General features: G+C 49.3%; 1 protein-coding gene across 3 annotated transcripts in view; it reads right to left on the reverse strand.

The window, feature by feature from the left end:
* Window positions 1-21,694, reverse strand: part of RNF24 (ring finger protein 24) — a 58,518-nt gene that overhangs the window by 19,149 nt on the left and 17,675 nt on the right. The window contains exons 2-3 of one of the 3 annotated variants that reach the window (XM_006269810.4): window positions 14,519-14,600; window positions 9,691-9,840 (exon numbers count right to left, since the gene is read on the reverse strand). In XM_006269810.4, the coding sequence (XP_006269872.1) occupies window positions 9,691-9,833 (143 nt within the window). In that variant the 5' untranslated portion in view covers window positions 9,834-9,840; window positions 14,519-14,600. Of the gene's footprint in view, window positions 1-9,690; window positions 9,841-10,090; window positions 10,300-14,518; window positions 14,601-21,694 lie in introns of those variants that run through there. The other 2 variants (XM_014597127.3, XM_019495644.2) reach the window with 2 other exon arrangements.

Raw genomic sequence — 21,694 nt, forward strand, 5'->3', positions numbered from 1 at the left:
GGAGGGAATATTTAAACACTGCTCAAGTTTTCAAAAAGTGCTAGGAGAGTACATTTTTGCTTTCTGCATACATCATTTTCTGGGACTGAGTCAAGAGGTGGAGACTGAATGGATGAATCAACATGAAAAAATGCCTGTGCAGCAAGAAATGCTAGCTGGGGATGGTAGGGAGAAGGGAATTTGTGAATAGAAAGAGAAGTTAAAGAGTGCCACAAATGGAAGCCACATTTGTGGCATCTGGAACGAAACAAAGGCCCCGGCCGTCACTTAGGATCAATAATCATAATAAAAAAAGTTCATTGCATCAGTATGCTTGGCAAAAATTGCAATGAATGTACATCGTATGCCTTTAACATTAGCTCATTTCACAGACCATCAGCTGATCTTGCAAAAAAAGAAGGTGATCAGGAACAGTCAGCAGGGATTCGCCAAGGGCAACAACCTGATTGCCTACTGTGATGAGATGACTGGCTCTGTGGATGCAGGGAAATCTGTGGATGTGGGGGACCTTGATTTTAGCAAGGCTTTTGATACCGTCTCCCACAATGTTTTTGCAGGCAAGCTAAGCAAGTATGGGCTGGATGAATGCCCTGTAAGGGGGACAAAAAACTGGCTGGAGCATCAGGCTCAGACGGTAGTAATCAATGGTTCGATGTCTAGTTGGCAGCTGGCATCAGGTGGAGTGCCCCAGGGGTTGGTCCTGGGGCTGGTTTTGTTCAATATGTTCATCAGTGACCTGGAAGATGGGATGCAGTGCACCCTCAGCAAGTTTGCATGACACCAAGCTGGGGGGTATAGTACATAAGCTGGAGGGTAGGGCTAGGATTCAGAGTGACTTAGACAAATTGGAGGATTGGGCCAAACAAAACCTCATGAGGTTCAACAAGGACAAGTGCAAAGTCCTGCGCTTAGGAGGGAGCAATCCCCTGCACCGGGACAGGCTGGGGGTGACTGCCTGGGCAGCAGCTCTGCAGAAAAGGACCTGGGGGGACAGTGGACAAGAAGCTGAATATGAGCCAGCTGTGTGCCCTTGGTGCCAAGAAGGCTAACGGCATCCTGGACTGCATTGGTAGGAGCATTGCCAGCAGGTCGAGGGCAGTGACTCTTCCCCTCTATTCAGCACTGGGGAGGCCACATCTGGAGTCCTGTGTCCAGTTGTGGGGCCCCCACTACAGAAAGGATGTGGACAAGTTGGAGACAGTCCAGTGGAGGGCAATGAAAATGGTTTTCAGGTGCTGGGGCACATGACTGGTGAGGAGAGGCTGAGGGAAATGGGCTGATTGAGTCTGCAGAAGAGAAGAGCGAGGGGGATTGAATAGCAGCCTTCACCTCCCTGCAGGGGGGCTGCAAAGAGGATGGAGCTGAGCTGTCCTCAGTGGGGGCAGATGGCAGCACAAGGAGCAATGGGCTCAAGTTGCAGCAAGGAAAGTTGAGGTTGGATATTAGGAAAACCACTCACTAGGAGGGTGGTGAAACACTGGAACAAGTTACCCAGAGAGGTGGTGGACTCTCCATCCTTGGAGGTTTTGAAGACCCAGCTAGACAAAGCCTTGGCTGGGATGATGGAGTTGGGGCTGGTCCTGCTTGGAGCAGGGGGTTGGACTAGATGTGACCTCCTGAGGTCCCTTCCAGCCCTCCTTGTTTGCGAGTCTGTGATTCTAACTCTTAATAGCAGCCTTTGTGTACAATAGCCTGAGTTGGGGAAGGGCAGGCACAATGTCTTATTCCCTTTAGGAGTACAGAAGGGTGGGTCCAGTTGGTCTCATGTCACGATTTCCATTAAGAACATGGACCTTGAAGACAGGGCCAGGTGCCAGCAGCCGTCGCAGGCTGGACTGCAATTCTATTTGTAAGTGAAGGGTTATCGCCAGCCCACTTTGCTCACCTTCACAGTAAGCGGTAGCACTTACGTGGGTCACTCGAAGGTGGACGGCATTTTACAGATATCAACTTTCAGGTGACACCGCTTGTTCTTTCACAGCCAGAAACAGCCTCTCGTGTAAGTTATGACGGTTAGTAATTTGTGCATAAATCCAAAGAGGAAGGTTATGAAGGTTAAGAAACTGGCCCACGGCTTTTAGCACGCGACTAGGACGCGTGCACATACAGGCCAGATGGACACAGCTGCTTCTTCTGAGCCAAATCATCCATTTCAGGCTCCCTAACAATTTGAAGGTGGGACGGTCGCTGCCCTGTCATTCTGCTTTGGGAAGATGGCAATGGGATGCTCCATCCCGTTTCTCAGCTCCCTGCTAGTCTGAGGACAGAACGGGCAGAGGTGGGTTTTTTGGTCCTCACGTACAACATTAGCCTGGCCCAGCATGAACCAGGCCTGCCATCCACCGACCCCTGAGCCTGACTTACTCTCCCCAGGACTTTCCCATCACTTCCAAGCAAAAGATCCCAAGGAAGCAAAAGAGTCAAGGGGGCAAAACTGTACTTGGCTCCAACAATGAGGAGCTTGGCTCTCGATCAGAGTTACGAATGACAGGACAGCGCTGTTCTCCAATGATACCATCTGTGAGCACTCTCACTCGGGGCATGCCCCAGAAGAAAGTCAAACTGCAATAGGCGGGACCTGTAAAGCCAACGCCACCCACATGCATGGGAAGTAAGCTATTTCCCTGTGATGGCAGGTGCAACACAGACGGGTGTAGGTCACACAGACACTGAAAACCAGGGTAAGACTGGTCGTCTGTAGGGAGACCCGAAAGGAAACAAGTTCTCCAGGGAAACCTTGGCTTTCCTACTGGGACACAGACCCGGGTTCTCCCCTGGAGGCCAACTCCAAGTGCGAGCTCTTTGTGAGCACGAGGGAAAAACCACACGGCTGCTTTCCAAATGCTTTGGGGAAAATGATGAAGCGGCAGAGGCCCCTTTACTTGGGCTGGCTCAGAGGTCCCAAGGCACAGAGCAGACACCAAGCACTCACTCAGGCGTCGAGCTATCACAGGTACGGCAGGATCGTCTGCCAGGGGAGGGGGAGGAAAGTCTTTAGGGCTACTGCAACGAGGCATGTGCTGGAGCAAACGGGGAAGGGCAAAATTACAACCAAACCCAAGACCAAGGCACAATGCCATCCTCCCCTCCACACCAGAGCCCTTACAAGCATGGGAGAAGGGCATTCGTCTTGGGCCAGGAGCCTGGGATGCAGACGCGAGCGCTGACAGATGGTATCATTAGAGAAGAGATCGCACATAGCTGGATAGAGATGTCCGTCCAGTTTCAGCCTGGCGAGACTGGGAGCACAAAACGAATCAATCCCTCCTGGCAGCTTGACTGCACCCACTTTGTGCCCCTTCCACAACAGCTTCTCTCTTTTAAAAGGGAATACTGCATCTCTCTGGGGAAATGTTACTCTCTCGAGTTGCAGCTACCATTAGAAGCATTTCGGTAACGAGGTGAGCAAGCGACTAAAAGTAACAACATTCAGAGGAAAGAACGTTTTGTAGAATTACCTCCGTTATTAGTACACATAACCTCGCCGAGTTCATAGATAGAAATCTGTAAAACAGGCAGCACAGTCTAGAAGAAAAAACCTCATCAAAGTCTCACATTTTGCAAAAGGGTAGCGGTTAAAGATGCAGTATCTCTGACTTGACGTTCTCAATGGCTCTACTATTTACCGCCCGCAATAGCAGGGCGGCCAAATGTCCTCCTGCAACACTTCTTTATTAAAAATGACTCCCCAGCCCAGGTTGCTTTTAGCCTCTATTGATTACAGTTATTTGCTCGTTTCCTTGTTGCACCGGTTCCTGAACTGAGAGCCCCATGGCTGCTTCTTCCCAGCAAATCTTGTACTCACCTGTCTTGGTCTTGCAGGTTCAGTGGTAGGCTGCCTATGCCACAGCCTACACAACTACCATGCTGCACTTGAGGCACGGGATAGTCTAAACAGAATTAATTAAAGGACTGGCCTAATCAACTGCGCAGAGCTACTCAAAGTGTGTGGTCTTTAATTAAAAAGGCAGCTCTCCACAAACCAAACGCGACGCCTTCTTGATTCCTAACTCTGCTCCGTGGGGTTGGGTGAGAAACTGTTCTGCAATCAAGAAGAAGCAAAGATAAACATGCATAAAAAGGTCCCGGGGGCTGACTGCACGATTCTCGCATCCAGAAATGCCTGGCTCGGCGGTGCAGGACCAAAGAACAGTCATTGTGCAAGAAGGAAGCCAAGGTCACTGCCCAAGTGTTACAGGGGTGAAGACATTTTTCCGGTCGTAAGTGAAATACCATAGTTTCTTGCATACAATGTGCATCTTCCCCTCCTGCCGTTACACCGCTACAACTGGGGAGAGCTTAAGCAGGGAAGCCGGCTTTCTGACTAGGAGAGTAGCAGCTGTTGCATTACTATTCAGACAGCTGAGGGAGTCAAGTGATTTAACAGTGCATTGTTCGTCCCTCCATGGGTGTTACATTATCACCTCTTCTTTATGCTGGCTTTTCTTAGCAAGCTTTTGGGCACAAACACCCTAGACGCCTCCTTAGCCTGACGAAGGGTGTTTGTGGCCGAAAGCTTGCTAAGAAGAATTTTTCCAACTATTTGAGTTGGTCTAATAAGAAATATCGGATTTACCCAATTTACCCTCGTCTGCCTGTGTCCTCAGATCAACACGGTCCTGCAACCTACACCCCTTATACTGGTTTTGATGTTCCACTTTCTTCGAGCATTTTTGCTGTCTGCTAGCTGCTCCTGGTCTCTCCCCTCCTCTTTCAGCTTTGGCTATGCAGAAAAGGGAGGGCGAGTCCGCTGAAAACTAGGCTCTGCCCATTCTAAGCAGCCACGACTTTAGACAAATCTTCTTTTTCCTGCATTGCCTTTCAAAATCTAGGTGTGTGTTAAATTCTGTGGCGTGTTGTATGCAAAGAAATATGGTAGCCTGTCTGTACAATACAAAGCAGAGAGATACTGCATCTTTAGCTTTCCAAAACTGACAATGAATGACTTGTTAAATCTGAGCATGTTTCAAATTTGCAGGGAATAAACAGTGCTTTGAACAGCTGTTTTTAGGGCAGAGGTGCCCCACGTTACCATTACCATTTTATGACACATTTCAGCAAAAGGTGACAGCCACAGTAATGAGCCTACTACCAACAGGAGGAAAGTCTAATTATGGAGGAAGGCTGAAACATTTATTTTAAATAACCACAAGTGCCCCTTTGAAATATTTAAGGGAATCTAATGCTGTGAATTTTAGTATGCTTCTGAGTTGCATTTTATGGCATTGAATGAAGTAAAATATTACTTTAATTACATTTTCCTTGAAAGTTAAAGCAGAGATAAGACATCAATAGCGGTGGCTGCAAAATTTAATTTCTTTTTTTTTTTCCCCCAAGGTTGAAAATTAGCTCCCCCCAGAATGGCTGGATAAAATAGGCAGCCTCAGCTCTGAGGGTGGAATTTAGTGCTCTGGATTTTGATGCCTTTTAAAAGTGAAAGAGCATCACATTTAATTGCAGCCCTTTCTGCAATCCTCCCCCTCCCCTTTTGTCTTCTAGAGAAATTCAATGCCTAACTCGCTATACTTTGTTTTTGGACCTGTCTGAGTGCAAGCCTTTTGGCTCCTGTGGAGCAAACTGGGGCGTGTTAGGAGTGAGAAATAACTGAACTAATGAAACTCTTGGAAAATGCAGGCTACTTATAGCAGTATCCCCAGGCAGCCCCATTTGTAACCCAGTAACCCCCAATCCAGATGTAGGAACAGCCAGTGCCACCTCCGACATATTTTAGTTTTTACTCCTTTCTCTCTCCAACAGCTTCACTTGAACATATTAGTCCAGCGAGTTACACAAGATAATGCTTTACTGCCTCCAAAACCAGCAATGCTCAGAAGCAGCACGATGCTCCAGTAAGGACCGGAATATGAGAAACGAGAGCCAAGCAAATGTGCGTCACGAGCTCCAATTGTTAGTCGCAAAGTATTTGCAGCTGTGCGGGGCCCCAAAGACAGCGGAGAGTTAGATAATGGGACACTTTGCATCAGCCTCTGAAGAAAGTCCTGTTCTGGCCCAAGGGATCGTGCTGGACAAGCAAGACCTCGTGCAGGCGGGGGACCCCGAGCACGGTGCGGTTCTGCCCACGCGAGCTTTCCCCGCACTCGCTGCTCAAGACTGGCTCTGCCCCAATCTGGGCCAGTCGACGTTGCATTGGCTGCAAGCGTGGATTTAACAATTCAGTTATTTTATATTGCACCCAGGTGTCATTTTGTAATACACTTCAGCCCAGAACGGGTTGGGGAAAACAGGAGATGACGGCAGCTGGGTAAGGTCATACATGGACCTGAAGATGGTGTAGGAGGAGGCAGTACAGGCTTCTGGCTTGGTGGGAGAGATGCATCTTTTGAGCACGGGCAAACGTGGCTAATATTTCTGAGGCAGCTGCAGAGGAGGAAGGAGACATTTATGGAGCAGGAATTCCTTATTCCCCATCCCTGCAAACCTTTACAGCCCCTCGCTGCCCCACTGCGCTGCATCCTACTGCGACAGCATTTGACGGTGATGGATAACAAGCACATTAACTTGACGTGTTGCTAAATGCCGTTGTGTTAGCTATTCCCAGTCTAAGGAATTACATCTGAGTTCGAGTGCTGTTGGGATGAAGGGACAGCGCACATCTCTCTCAGGAGCTGCTTGCAAATGCTCTGTTCTCGAGACGCCGCCGCGCTCGGGTCATTTTGCAGGCGATCTTTACGTGCATGCAGACTGGAGATTGAGTTTCTAGTTTAGACTCGAGCTGAGATCTGGGAGGACCATCGTGCAGCCCAGGCCAGTCAGGTGGCCATCTGCGTGGCTGCAGAATCGCATCACATACAAAACCTGAGTTAAAATACACTGCTCCAACAAGAGAAGGTTTCTCAGGCTTGCATCCATTTTGCGAACAACAGATGGAGCCGTAGTTTCGGAAAGAGGAGAGGCTTCTTAGAGACTCCGGGTAAAAGGAGACAACTGGTTTGATTCGCATCGGGGCGTTTTGTGCCACCCCAAATCTGGACCTTACAGACCACCAAGATCAATGTCCTGCATTAAGTACCGGTGCAATATTTGAATTAATACTTTGTCTCAGAACAATCAAGGCTAATTGGACTTAACTGCCATTGAAGCCTAGCATGTAAATGGCTGCGCCTCTGTCTGTTCTGGTGCGAGTCAGACCCCAGTCTATCAGGGCCACATCCAGCGGGTCTCAGGCCAGCAGATCCCTTACAATGGCCTGTAATATGCAGGATCTCCAGCTATTTCTCCCAGTGACTCCTGTCCTGCGCCTGATGTCTTTGTCTTTGCTTCCAGAAAATCATTCGATCTTAATTGTAGGATATCAAAAGACCTCTAGAGACTCCTCCATTTCTTCAGAATTTATTCCAGCGGTAAAAGTACCCTCACTGGTGATTTTAAAGTTGAAGGCACCTGGCTTCAGCTTCTAGTCCGTGGTCCTTGTTATTTCTTCTGCTGGACTAAGAATGCATTCATACCCAGTGTTTTCTCCTTGTGACGGTGCTTCATCTATAATTTAGCCACCTCGCGATCTATTTTAATCAGCTAAGATCATTCAAGGTTAAGGCTGTTCACTATAATGCAGCTCTCTCAGACTTCTAGCCGTTTCTGCAGCTCTTTTCCGCCTCCCTTCCAAATGTTCCCCATCTTTCTTAAAATGTGGACGCCAGAACTGGATGCAGGATCCCATTACTGGTCTTACCAAGGCCCCGCACAGAGGTAAGAATCACGTCCCTGCTCCTGCTCCCCTGCTAAAACCTTCAAAGATCTTATAGGCCCTTTATGGCCCAGGATAGTCTTGGGAGCTTACGTACAGCTTGTCCGCTGCGACCCCTACAACTGATCAGTCTCACTGTTTTCCAGGATCAAGACTCCTGCCCTGCTCCTGCAGCGGTGGCTTCCATTTTTGTCTCTTGCATTGGTTACATCAGAATGCAGTAGTTTACTAGACTACTTTGTAGGACTGCCTGGTCCTCACCATCATTTACCACGTCTGCCAATCTTCTGGTCACCTGCAAATTTGCTAAGGCTTTGCTTTGCTTAAGGCAGGGGTGACAGAGCTCAGTAGATGCTTGGAGCGCTTGTACTCTAGCGTTACAAACTAAGAGTGCATCGCACACTATGGAAGTGTTAACTTCAGTACAGCAACCCCTTTTTGCTGCTCTCCAGCTGGTGCGAACAGTGTCGACAGAGCTCCAGCGCTCACTGGAACGAAGAGCGTTTCATGCTTGCTGGAACAGCACAACCAGCAGGCTTTCCTATGCTGGGCGTTGAATGCTGTTGATCTTGCCCATGCCACCGAGACTGCTATTTAAAACACAAGGTCGAGAGGAAATGAAGAGTGCTCCTTGCTGCGTGACCCTGGGCAAGAGACACAGAGACTGTCTGTGCTTTAGAAACGGAGGCAGGGAGAATGCATGGATGTCTTGCGGCGAGGGAGAGGGAAAACATAACAGAATGGTCCCAAATCTCTGTTAACTGTATTTCAAAAATGTAAGAGATGTTAGAAAGGGGTAACGTAGGAAAGGCTTTTATGCAGAACAGTTGTGTATCTGGAGGTCTTCAGCAGGAGGTTAGGAAGATAACTAAGCAATGCATGGGGCGAAGTACAATTCTTGCCAATAAATTGAAACTCGCATAATGAAATTCTTTGTTCCTGACCACTGCGGAGAGGCAGACACAGCCGTGAATCACGCAGAAAGTCGCAGGTCAAAGTCTCCGAACAACCTTTTCTTTCCCATGTATTTATTTCCTGCAAAGTTTTGTGTTTTTATCTGGGAGAAACAGTTCTGCCTCACTATTAATAATCAAGCTTACAAACATAAGAGTAACCTTTATGGACTGTGTTCATCGCTGTTCAGATTAACAAGTCAAGTCTGCATCATTAATCTCTAAACTGTGCTGTTGAATGAGCAATTTGTGTACAAGAGCAAATGAGGCAGGTATCAAACATTTCTTAAGCACACAGTACAGGAGTTATTCATTAAAGAGAGATGCATTGAAACGTTAAGCAGCGAGCAAAAACACATTCACTTCAAGGGTTTTTTTTTCTTAAAGTAGATCACATAAGAAATCACATTTTTTGCTTCTTTTCAATCTTCTTTAAAAGCAGTGCAATGTATTTGCTTTCCTGAACAGTTAAATAAAATCTGTCCAGAGTGCCAAATAAAATATTCTTAATCTACATTTTCTGGAATGATTTAACCTGGTTAATATGACTGTATGCATCTAATACTCAAGTCACTGAGCAAATTATGCTACCTAAAGGGAGTATTAAAATAATTTCAAATGGTAAAGACCCAAGGAGGCTATTCTTCACCGAAAAGAAGTGCTGTGAAGTCAGGCAGCAGAATTCAAACGATGCTTTAGTAGTGTTTGTAATAAATGAAATTGTTATATTATAGCACATATCACATTATATTTGTAACACAGTTCAAGCAAATAGCAAATAGATGCTTGTTAAGTCTAGCCAAACTTGCTGCATCTTTCAAAACGTCCTTTTTTCTCTCGAAAATGTGCAGTTGGATTTTCTTTGAACGCTATTTAAAAGGCTCGGACCTGGGAAATACAAAACTCTCCTTGCTGAGGTATTTGGTGACCTCCTCCCCCGAGCGATGCCCACAAGGCACTTAGCACATCACGGGGTAGGGACTGGACAGAGTCGGGATGATTTCAGGTAAGGGGTTACGGCGGTTCATTTACCTGATCAAGTAGCAACAGAAGAGTAAGCTGAGGATGAAGACGAAGATGGCGGTGCCGAAAACCACGATGTATATATTGAGAGGCAGGTTCTGGAACCCGATGTTCGGCATCCTGAAACTGTAGTGCTGGAAATCTGAGCTCATGGATGGGCTGCAAAGAGACAAAACCGAAAACGAGGATTTGAGACTCGACCTTGACGGTGTGAATTCTCGGTCTCTCCTGGTCCAGTTTTTGAAGGGGTGAACTGAAAGTAAAAAGGTCCCATCCCCATATGCATCCCCCCCCAGACCCAGCAATATCCTATTGCCCTCTGCCTTTTTGCTAGATAAGGAAGGGCAGGGTATGACAATCTGGTCCCCCTACCGGGGTCCCCCTCCCACGAGCTACCGTTTTGGCTTACCAACCCAGAGGACAACCTGGAAGAGCAAACAGGGAAGGAGCGCTGGGTAGTAGACAGATGCACGCTCTCCCTTTGCAGAGGGCGCTTGAAATGCCAGAGCCGCACGTTCACACCGTGCCGTTGCAGCCAGGCACTCTCTGTACCTGGAGCCTGAACGAACTGAGAAACGGCGAGAAGAGCTTGCACTGGGAAGAGTTTTTTTCCCTTTCCAGAAGTTGGAGACCAACTCCCCTCCGAGTGGAAATTCCCCTCTGAACACGTCAAGCTTGCAAAGACTTGATGACTGTCCAGAACCATTCATTCAAATAAACTCCCAGGCTGATCCTGGCCTTGGCTCGGGCGGCGGGAGTGTTCCTACTTGATTACAGCATTTTCCTTTCGTTATAGGCGTGGTTTCCGAGGCTGCAGTTACAGCAAGCCTGCTCTGGGGAGGAGATTTCCATGGACAAGATGAGAACAATATTACAAGTGCGATCAACTTGGGCACGAGAGCGTTCACGTGGGTCTGCACCAGGCCGCCTGGTTTCAAGACGGCTCCGACACGAACGCCCCCTCTAAACCCTCTCCCCGGTCACTCGGTGAGGTCGCCTACATGCCTCTCTAAATGGGCGAGACGAAGAGGAAGGAGAATTGGAGAAGAGGGGGAGGAGGGTGGGAGGCAGTGGCATCAAAAAGCTTGTCATTTTACTGAGATTCAAACATGTGACCAAAATCAAAAATTCCCTCCTCCACCAGTGAGGACCGTATTCAAGCATTCGAACAGCTGCTTGGAATAACAGATTTACCGTGCGATCTTCCCCACGATCGCGGCTTCGTGATCCATCACGTGGGACAGCAGCAGTACCAGGCAGTCTTGTAATGAATAGAAAGCAATCGATCTAAAGATTATGGCTATAATGCAATCACAAGTAACACCTGGATGAACATCTTCACGCTTCCAGAAAAACTCTGCCGCTCGCAGTGTTACACTACTGAGGGCAATGTTCGGAGAGGTCTGAAATCGGGAGGGGAAAATGCACGGTACGGCCCCGGCTTGCACGTATAAGGCCGGGCGCTAAAAGAGCTCAGAAAGCGAAGGAACCCGATTTGCTCTCCAACAAAATCACCTGCCCGAACCAGGAGGGCGTGAGCTCACCCCGCAAGGCTCGATTAAGCTTCACAACACAAAGCAACTAGATATGATCACGATCTTACAAATGCAAAAGCTGATGTCAGAGGGGCTGGGAGTTTTTAAAAGGAGCTTTCTTGGTCCGGGCTCATTCCTGAATACCGTGGCCTGCATACACCGTTGATACTGCAAACCCAAGTGTTACATACAGGCGCACAAGTCATTGAGAAAAGTTTAATGGGTCGGCGATTCTAGGACCGCGTCTGCTCTAGACCTCCGCGGACGGCGCTCCATTGGCAAGGAGTGGGAAGAGAAAGGTTTCCCGGCCAGCAAAAGCCCCTGATGTAAACCCTCCAAAGCTGGGCTCTTACAAGTGTAGCTCGCTTCTTGGTGGACCGGTGCCGAAATCAGCTAGAATGGGAAAAGCCTGGTTTTGCTGCTACAAACTGTATCCGAACCAGAAGCGTTTTGCCCTAGTTCCTCGGGCTCTTTGCGTGGACCCGACCGACGCTACAAAAACTGGCAAAGAGAGAACTGGTGTTGAAAGAGGCAGATGGAGGCGTTTGCTGGAGGGCAAGAAAAACCCAGGACAAAGCACGCCGTAGTTACACTGGCAGAGCAGTCTCAAGGCTCCCGGGGACTTCTTGGGGTCGGTGTCTAGCTATTTCCACCCTCCTTGAAAAGCTTCTTCCTTCCCACATGCCCTTTCCTCGTCCAAACCCACCTGTGGGAAACCTGCCTCAGCCGATTTCACCGGCCTCTCGACTCCTCCTTGCCCCCGAGCCGCCGTTCCCGACGGGGCACGTATGCTGACGGCTCTTGGGGTACGGGACCGGGTCTGAAAGCACACGCGTGTCTCTGTAAGTAGCAGTGATGAAGTAGGTGGGGGCTCAAGCCTACTATAAAGCTTAGTGTCCGTGGCACATAAGAAAAACACGAGCGCGAAGGCAACCGCCACTCGTTTCCGCCCCGGCAGTCGTCGGTCCGGTCCGGTCCGGTCCGGCCGCGGTTCTTAGATCGGTTTGGAATTTCGTTCGAATCCAACAGCCCTTCCACGGCGCCCGCCCGCCTCGTTTGGGATGCAGGCCGCTTTCCAGCCGGGTGTGCTCGCCTTCATTAACAACCTTGCATTTTGCCCCCTTCCCTGGGTTACTTTAAAGCATCCTCCGTGTTGCATTAGTGTTGCACGGCCCCCTTCGCACGGACGCCAGGGTTTTCCAGCTGTTCTCGCGGTCATGTCTGGCACCTCCCAGGCAGGATGAAAGTCCTCAGAAACCAGGCTATCTAATCAGGAGAGCCTCCGAGCCAAGTGGAAATGCCACAATAACTTCAGGCTCGAAAAATGCGTACGCACCCCACCGGTGCCTTTAATTACGGCACAATCTTCTCCAAGGCCTTGCCACGCCGATAGGAGATTAGCCAACTCAAACTTCCCACCTGAAATGTAAAACACACGCTTTTGTCCCTAAGCTAGGCACAATGAATAGCCTTGCTGTGTAGCTCTGTGAAGGATGTGCGTCTGCTATAGTAGCTTTGCTCAGAAAAAAGGATGAAGTATAATTCAGGGACTCTTAACAAGAAGCCTAATTGGGACCAAACGGTGTAAAGGTGGAGCCGTACTGCATCTGGATCCCCACGAGAGTCCATGCAGGTGGGGACGCCGGCCAAAGAAAGGAAGTTGCAGGCTGAGGTCAGCGTGCCAGTTCAAACGTGCCCCGTCCCGTGATACAAGGACAGGAAAAAACCAAGTACCACACATGTTGCTTGGAGCCGTGCCACTGCAGCGTGTGCATACGCCTTATCGCAGCTACGGACAGGGAGGGTTTCAGTTTTCTTCCAAGTTTCCCCGCTTGTATCAAGTTAAGCAGGGTCTTAATGATAACTGCTAGTTTTGGCTGCGGAAAGTCAATGCAATAACGCTGGTAATTCAGATTTCCTCCCCTTGCTCAGGAAGGGGGTTGGAGGAATGTAGCGTCTCCTCCTCTGCTCTTAAAATAAGCAGGGGGGTGGGTTATATACCACACATTGAAGCACCTACCCTGAAAGCTTCCCCATGCCGACTTCTTCCCCATCTACCTTTACCTTTCAATACAACTGAGAAAGAAATATTGCTTCCATCACCCATTGCATCCCAGTAAGGAAATGTGAAAAAAGAATGAACACAGACTTCTTCTAATTTCTAACAAGTGAAATTAAAAAAAAATATATATAGTAAAGTCACATTTGGAGGGGTGGGTGGGGAAAGCATTAGGAATAATTTTTCACTCTGTTCTCAGAGATTACACACAGGCCAGAAATATTTCTCGGCGATTTGGCTCAGCTTAGTCTACTTCTTTCTTAGACCTGAGGAAGAGCACTTGTCCAACTGCTCTCCTAACTATACAGAGGGTCTAATGAAAGACACCACAGAAATCCCTGCCTTGCTCAGGAGAGTGCAACTTTATCTCACAACTTCACGCCAGTCAGTAAGGCAGTGATTCTCAACCAGGGTGTGGCGAGATCCTTTTAAGGGCACTCTGCACTATTGGCGTACCTTGGGATTCACAAGATAAATTCAGAAACTTCAACTAGGAATCCAGAGGATCAAAAACATTTTGCTCTATTGTGGTCTTTAAGGTCTCTGCAAATAAGGGTTGGAAGGGGGTCTTCTGGTCCAACCCCCTGCTCAAAGCAGGATGAACCCCAACTACATCATCCCAGCCAAGGCTTTGTCGAGCTGGGCCTCAAAAAACCTCCAAGGATGGAGAGTCCGCAACCTCTCTCGATAACCTGTTGCAGTGCTTCACCATCTTCCTAGTGAGAAAGTTTTTCCTAATATCAAACCCCAACTTCCCTTGCTGCAGCTTGAGCCCATTGCTCCTTCTGTCATCTGCCCCCACTGAGACCAGCCCAGCTCCATCCTCTTTGCAGCCCCCCTGCAGGGAGGTGAAGGCTGCTGTTCAATCCCCCTCGGTCTTCTCTTCTCCAGACTAAATCAGTTCAGGACCCTCTGCCTCTCCTCACCAGTCCTGTCCCCGAGCCCCCAACCATTTTTGTTGCCTTCTCCAACGTGCCCACATCCTTTCCGCAGTGGGGGGCCCACAACTGGACACAGGACTCCAGATGTGGCCTAGCATTTTTGCTCTAGTATTTGTGCATAGTCAAAAAACAAGTGAAAATGCTGGCAGGGCCTTGAGTTTAACGAAGCTGAGAGCTACTGCACTAGTGTCTATCAGTCTAGATGAGACCTACATTTCTAATGCAACAAATTAACCAGAATTACTCAATTTAAAAAAAAAAAAGGGTAAACAGTTAAGCATTAAAAAGGGTGCTGGACTTACTCGGTTTTTGCAGGCTGTCTCTAAGGGAGCTGGGCTTGATGATCTAAGTTCTCTCTATTAGATGCTGAAAATCCTCCAGTTCCTAGAGAAATAGGAAATATTGCATGGAAGGACTTAATCAATTGAACAACTTGTGGACGCTGGTCTTGGTCCAGCACAAGCATCGCGGCCCTCAACCTCTGCTGCCGTAACCCTAACCGTCAACCCTGTTAGCAGCCTCAGTCAGGCAAAAGGCCACGGACCGAAGGCAGCCCCGGGACTGAAGTCTTCCCGGTCTCCCATGTCTGCTCCCTGTTTCTGAGCAATGCCCATCCTCATAGTGCCTTGCCTCCACATCAGTGTCTGGACACATTGTGACATCGCGCTACCGCTCGCAGGGCAATGCGCCTCTTCTACGGCTAAGGAGAGAAATGCTTTTCACGGTCCGAACTTCATTCAGCCATTCAAATTTAACTCGCCACACCAGGGTGAAACAACTCCCTGCTCCTCCCGCCTCTGTCCCATAACTCAAACGAGAGAAATGAAAGCAGCAGGGGGAAAAAAAAAACAGGGTTGGACTGAAAAAGTCTCCAAGAGATTAAGGAAACAATTAAACTTGGAGAGCTTTTTACAAGAACGGCCTGCTTTTGAACAGCCGAGCTTTCTTTTGAACGGTATTCTAATCTAGTTCAGATTTGCCGAAGCGGCAGCCAAAAAAACGGGAACGTATCAGCGCTTTCAGAAGAGAAGCGCCATTTCTGCTGTCCCTATTCATACAGCCTTTTGACTCGTTTCTCAACTGCACCTTCCGCTTCCCTTCCCGGTTAGATGGAGCACAGCCTGATTTGCATTTATCGTATTCAGGAGAAGAGACGAAAAGATTTTATGTGCAAAGCTACATAAAATCTTTCTTTCTGGCAGTCTGTTCCTAGCATCTGATGGAGTAGGTTGCTGCCTACGAAAGCCCGTGCCTTACTTTAGGTACCGCTTCGCCCGACTTCAGACTGACATGGCTAAGCGCCCCTGGGGTAACAGAGTATAGTTTGTAGTCAGTATGCTCGATGGATCTGTTAGGGTCTGCGACACGGAGCCCAGAAGAGGTTTTGAAGAAGGAAAAGACGACGGGAACAAGAGCAGAACGGAGGAGGCTCCGTGGGCGTCTCGTTAGGGAGGGTAATGACGACGGGAATTATGCTCGGGAAGAGCAGGGGAAAATCCAGAGAGATCCTCCCTCGGAGAGACAAGCGCTGAACTTAATGAAAACCAGCAAAGCCAATTATCCCGTCGTGCCTGAATGTGCACGCATGAGTGCAGTTATGGGAGAAGGGCACCGCTGGCAATGCCTTCCAAAATCCCACCCTTGAGTATGTAAGGGAAGCAAGGGAAGTTTAGGGTAGGTATTAGGAAAAATGTTTTCACCAGGAGGGTCGTAAAGCACTGGAGGAGGCTACCCAGAGAGGTGGTGCAGTCTCCATCCTTGGAGGTTTTGAAGGCCCAGGTAGGCACAGCCTTGGCTGGGATGATAGTTGGGGCTGGTCCTGCTTTGACCAGGGGGTTGGACTGGATGTGACCTCCTGGGGTCCCTTCCCACCCTCATTTTCTATGATTTCATTTAGTTTAAACATAGAAATGGCCAGTGATAAATAGGACCATTTTGGATAGAATTTAACTGAGCCCTTCTTAAAGTCCAATTTCCGCCTCGCCTTAACGGTGGTTATGCTCTAAGTGAAGGACATTATCGTTCTGTGTTCGGACGCACGGGCGAGTGCAAGTCCACGGACACAGGAAACAGGCTGGCCGAAGGGGGGAAAAAGAAACCCGAGAAAGTCCTGTGATACCAAGGGAGAACATCGTTAAGAGGAACAGACCAAAGAGGAAAAAAGTATGACTCTCCCCAAGAAAAGCCCGAAGAGGTTGCTCGAAGGAAAGTTTAGGCTGCCTTCGCTCTGCACAGAGGCACAGGGACAGAAGCGGGGGTGCTCCCAGAATAAAGGAGGGGCATCACAGGACAGCCGAAGGCAAAACGGGGCACGACCATACCACCTTGCACAGCGCTCGGGAGTACCACGGTGAAACCGGGCCCCCGTCCATGAATGCCTGAAAAGGTCCCACGGTGGTTTCTGGTGCACTCTCAGGGCAAGTCTCTATTGCGACACAGGGACGTGGACGGTGCTGCCACGACAATACGCTGTGCCCGCTGGCTCCCATTCTGTGCAACGAACACTGCTGGGTGGCTGCCGCTTGGGGCATGCATATCCGTGGTGTGGCCAGGGTTGCTTTGAGCCCACGGCCGACTCACGAGTGCAGCAGGGATGTGAAGTTTTCCCAGCGCGTCGTGCGGGCAGAGATGGAGCAAGTACACGGGCGCGTTTGGGGCAACACTCTTTAGCACTGGCCTTCACGGAGTGGGAAATGTGCCTATGGACTGAGAAGTTTGATTTCCTTTTCATAAGCAACTAATACTAGTGCAACAGTTCCCCGATGCCTTGATAAGGAGCAGGGGTCCCGCTGCAACAGTGCCGTACAAACACAATCCAGGAAACCATTTATAGCCTGTGCCCCGCAACCCCACATCAGATGCACACAAGGACCCTTGCACTGGCACGGAGCCCGAGCAGCTTCAACACGCCTCCTACATGACACGGCTCTCCTTTCTGTCTTGAATGTGGAACTGCAATCCTGCATACAAACGTCCAGCTCACATATCTTTCCCCCCCAGCTGGGTTGAATTAAGACTAGGGGATCAGCACAGTAAAACAGAAAGAACCGAGTGTTCAGAGTTAGCTTCGTGTCTTCTCTTTTATTACCCAGTTGACCAAGGCAGACATGCCAGGGGTCAGTCCCAGGACACAGGGCTATTTCTTTGACTATTAAAAAAAGCAAGTGAGAGATCTCTGCATCACTCAGCACGCCAGAAACACAGCTGAAATCTCCTGGATCCCAGTCCAGTGCACCACCCTGTACGACCACGGCAATAACCTCATGGGAGTTGCACGATGGGTGAATCTGGCTCAACGTGAATAATCCTGTCCAGGCAACATCAGCACGAGAACCATGATGTTTCCATTTCCTGACATTTAGACATTCACATCTGAATTTGACGTTATTCATCTGGGTGCTATTTAGTAAAAAGACCAGGCACACACGCGCCCATACAGGCACTGTGGATCCTATCTAGGTTCAGCAGCCAGGGTGGACTGAAAGAAGGTTTACGCCTTTGCTAAGTGGTGGCTAAAGCCCGTTTCCAGTTCAGCTGGGTCGAAAGGGTAACGGCACATCTGTTTATACTGCGATCGCTCCGGGTTGGCGATGGAAAAAGAAACCGAATTTTCCAGCAAACCGTAGCATTTGCAGAGAGTGCCGTGGAATGCACCTCGGGCCTCTCCGCCCCTTCCCCTCCAGAGACCAAGGGATTTTCTTCCATCCGCGATACGGCAGAGCAGCTCGGAGAGGATTTGCTGTGGGCGTTTCACAATCCCCTCCTGCCCGTCGCCTCTGCAGCAATGCGCCGCCCGGTCAGGCCGCACCGCGGACCGTGCTCTTGTGTCCTGACGGCACGGGGGCGGCGTCGGCAGAACGTGAACAGAAACCCACTGAGGATGCTCGGAAGTGAATTCACAGAGGCAGAGATTTCGAGGCTAGAAGGGACTGGTAGACTGAACGACGGTAGACGGCAGGATAGATTTGCACCTTATAGACTAACTAATGAAAGTGTGCGTGTGCACGCCTGTGTGTAAACGCAAGCTTTCGCGAGCCCAAGTATCTGAAGCTGATCCATCTGATGAAGTGAGCTTCAGCTCAAAGCTTGTGCTTACACGCGTGCGCGCACCACGGTTAGCCGAAGGTCGGAGTCTGCCTCGCCTTCGACTTGACTTCAGGCTAGCCGCGCGGCGCAGATGCCAGCACCTCCACCCGCCTCCTCTCCGTCTCAGCAAAGTCGGATCCAGAGTCAACGCGGCACCGCTTTTAACGAAGAGGCTGATTTCAAACGAGCAACCCTGTATAAAACTAACGTTTCAAGTGAACAGATCGGATCCTCCAGGCTTCTAGGCTACTTTAAGCTAAATTAGTTATTAACTCAAATATAAAAAGCGAGACCAATTTTGAGGACCGTTCTTTGATCGGCCATGACACAGTGTTTGATTTTATACAAATCAAATGATCATTAAAAAATAAACCTTGCAATGCATCTATGCCTGAACTGAATTACCAAAGGGTTTTTATTAGACACAGCAGAAAAGGAGCAAAAAAAAGTTGACTTTTAAACTGAAAGCCCTCCACACCAAAAAAAAACCAACCCCCAAAACCCCCCAGCCCAAACCTCCAACTAGCTGAATGGCATTTCCTCAGCCGTCAGCCCTGGACCGAAGCCAGCCAGGCTGCGTTTCAATCCAAGAGGTACTTTTTGGAGAAAACGATGAGTGCGTGTGAAGCGAAGGGCGGAAGTGGACGCTGTCGTATTAACTGCGATCTCCTTATCGCAAAGTGACGATAAAAAAGTTCCTCTGCATTGGTTACATGCCTCTTTGGGGGAAAACGCTCGGTGCCAGCAAATGCCGAACTGAAGGCCAAGCAAACGCTGCATGTGTGACATTTTAAAAAAGCAGGGGAAAGTTCACAGGATCTCTTCCAGCTGGGAGCAATTTCCAAAGAACTTAAAACTTGAGAAACAGGGGGGAGGAGAAAAAAAAAAAAGAGGAGCAGAGAGAAAAAAAAACAACACCTCACATTACTCTTGTTTTAATTGACATATTTGGTAACTTTATAATGGGCTCTGGAAACGCAGCCTAAAGCAACGCACGCATTTGATGCCAGATCGAGATTAATCAGCTGTCTGGGACTTTGCAGGATCTGCTCAGTGTCCGGTCGAGCCGTTACGCTGTAAAGTAACATTGTGAACCCGCGCCTTCCCATCCATCAGTGCTACAACTCTGTTTTGCTCCTTCCCAAGTGACTGTGAGGCTCCGTTTGATAAAATATCTCTCTGAAAGTTATTATTAATTGGTGCAGCCACCATGGGGATAACACATAGGAAGCCACGCAAGACCGTGGGGATGATGGATTGTGTTAGGCGTCTGGAGAGGCTGCGTCATTTGAGCTCCAGAGAATATTAGTAGCCAATTACACGGACACTGTTTAACCAGTTGCTGATGTGGCAATTCCTGTGTTTACAATACTTTTCCTGAAACCCATTAAATTGAAAGCCAAATAGGGATGTCATCCATATACAACCAGTCAGGCACGCATGGGCACTCCTGCAAAGCAACAGCATTACTTGGTGAAAGATTACCTAAGACAACACGCCGGGGTCAGCTTTGTCTATCTGGAGCCACTTCGAGCTTCCTGCTCTCTTACTCTTTGAGAGACCACGAGCTAAACGCAACCCCCTTGCTTTCATCGAATTCGCAGATGCAAGGAAATGCAGGCCACCACGCAGCCAAACCAGCCCCCCAAATTGCAATGTTAATCATCTTATTACAAGCATTGAGTGCTGCTCGGTTTTAAAGAGTGCAACCGAACCGCTCCTGGTCTTGCACGAAGACAAAGACACACCGCAACGCGTGCTGGAAGTTCGATACACAAGACAAAGGAGCAAGCTCCGACTCAGCAGGAAGCGGCGTAACTCCATCAAGCAAGGTGTGCTGCCTGCGTTAAGGCGGTCAGGCCCGGGGCACAGAACTGCAGAGACCAAAGACACGACAGACCGCCGAAATCTTGCTTTAATAAGTAGCGCTCGCCTCTTCCAGTCGCTTTGGAGGTTAGGGGTTACTAGGCTGACAGATATTCCTTTTTTCAGATGAACCATGAAACAGTCATCTTGATCACAATCCCCTGTGGTTATGAAAGACCCTACAGGTTTGGGTTTTTTTGGGCAAGAAAAGGGAAAATACATTGTACTGGCAATGAACTGTTACCACCTTCGGTGCCTTGGTCCAATTCCAAAATATGCTAGTTATATCAGGCCTAACTAGATTCCTCTACTTTCAATTATTTGCAGTACTCTTCAATTCCTAGAACAGAGGCAGGGCCCGGGTGCGCCATTAAGAAATTCAAGGGTCGCTCTAGAGCAGGGGTGGGCAATTATTTCAGCTGGGGGGCCGCTTAATTTGTTTTGGTGAGCTGTCGAGGGCCGCAAGTGTAGCCCTGCCCCTGACAGGTGCTCCACCTGCTGGTCACCATCTTGGGACTGGAAGTCCCACCCCTAAGATCTGATTTGTGCCACCACAAGTCCCTCCCCTTCCCTCCAAGAAGTGCTCCTTTTGGAAGGGGGGGAGGGGGGTTGCCATCTCAGAACTGGAAAAAAAAGAATCGAATCATATGTTAAAAATCAAATATCTATTTTGACATATTTTAATTTTATTTCAAAAAACATTTGTGCTCTGATTTACCCGTGTGTGTGTAGTATATATAGTAGAGATTGCATAATAGCTCAAAATAAAAAGTCTTACTCTTGTATAATGTGTGTGGGGGGTATGTGGAGGGGTGTGTCGGGGAGGGTATGGGGTTTGTGGAGGGGTATGGGGCAGGGTGTGGGGGTGGTGAGATGTGGGACCCCGGGGACAGGATCAGGGAAGCCTTGTGCAATGGAGCTGGCAGCCTGGCCCTGCTCCATGCTGCCACGTGCAGATCCTAGGACAATGCTGGGAAGCAGGGAGTGGAGCTGCCCGGCTCCATCATGCAGGGCTCCCTGCCACCTCCAGCAGGGTCCCAGGAGCTGCACGTGGCAGCAGAGAGTGGCAAAGGCTGCCAGCTCCATTGTGCGGGGCTTCTTCCCAGAGGCATGCAAGGCTTGGGAGCTGCATGCGAGCCGTGGGGAGTGCTGCACAATGGAGCCGGCCCAACCTGGCCTCTGCACTCCTGCTGGGCGCGGGCCCCTGAATCTGCATGCCTGCTCAGCTGCAACTTCTCCCCCCGCACTGGCCCTTCCCCACCAGCTCCCCGGCACGAGGATGGGAGCAAAGCACGCTGCCCCGGTGGGAGTGCCTGGGGTCTGGGTTTCATGCAAGCGCAGAAGGGGCAGCCAGGGGCCGGGCGGGATACAACTGATGGGCACCTGCCAGCAGGCCAGATTAAAATCACCGGGGGGTGCATAGTCAGCCCACAAGCTGTATTTTACCTGCCCCTTCTCTAGAGGTAACCACATATCATTCGTCTGTCCCATAAAGAGGTTGGGCAACTTCTTTCACGTTTTTCAAA

The sequence above is a fragment of the Alligator mississippiensis genome, chromosome 2 (assembly GCF_030867095.1).
Source record: "Alligator mississippiensis isolate rAllMis1 chromosome 2, rAllMis1, whole genome shotgun sequence".
NCBI classification, from domain to species: domain Eukaryota; kingdom Metazoa; phylum Chordata; order Crocodylia; family Alligatoridae; genus Alligator; species Alligator mississippiensis.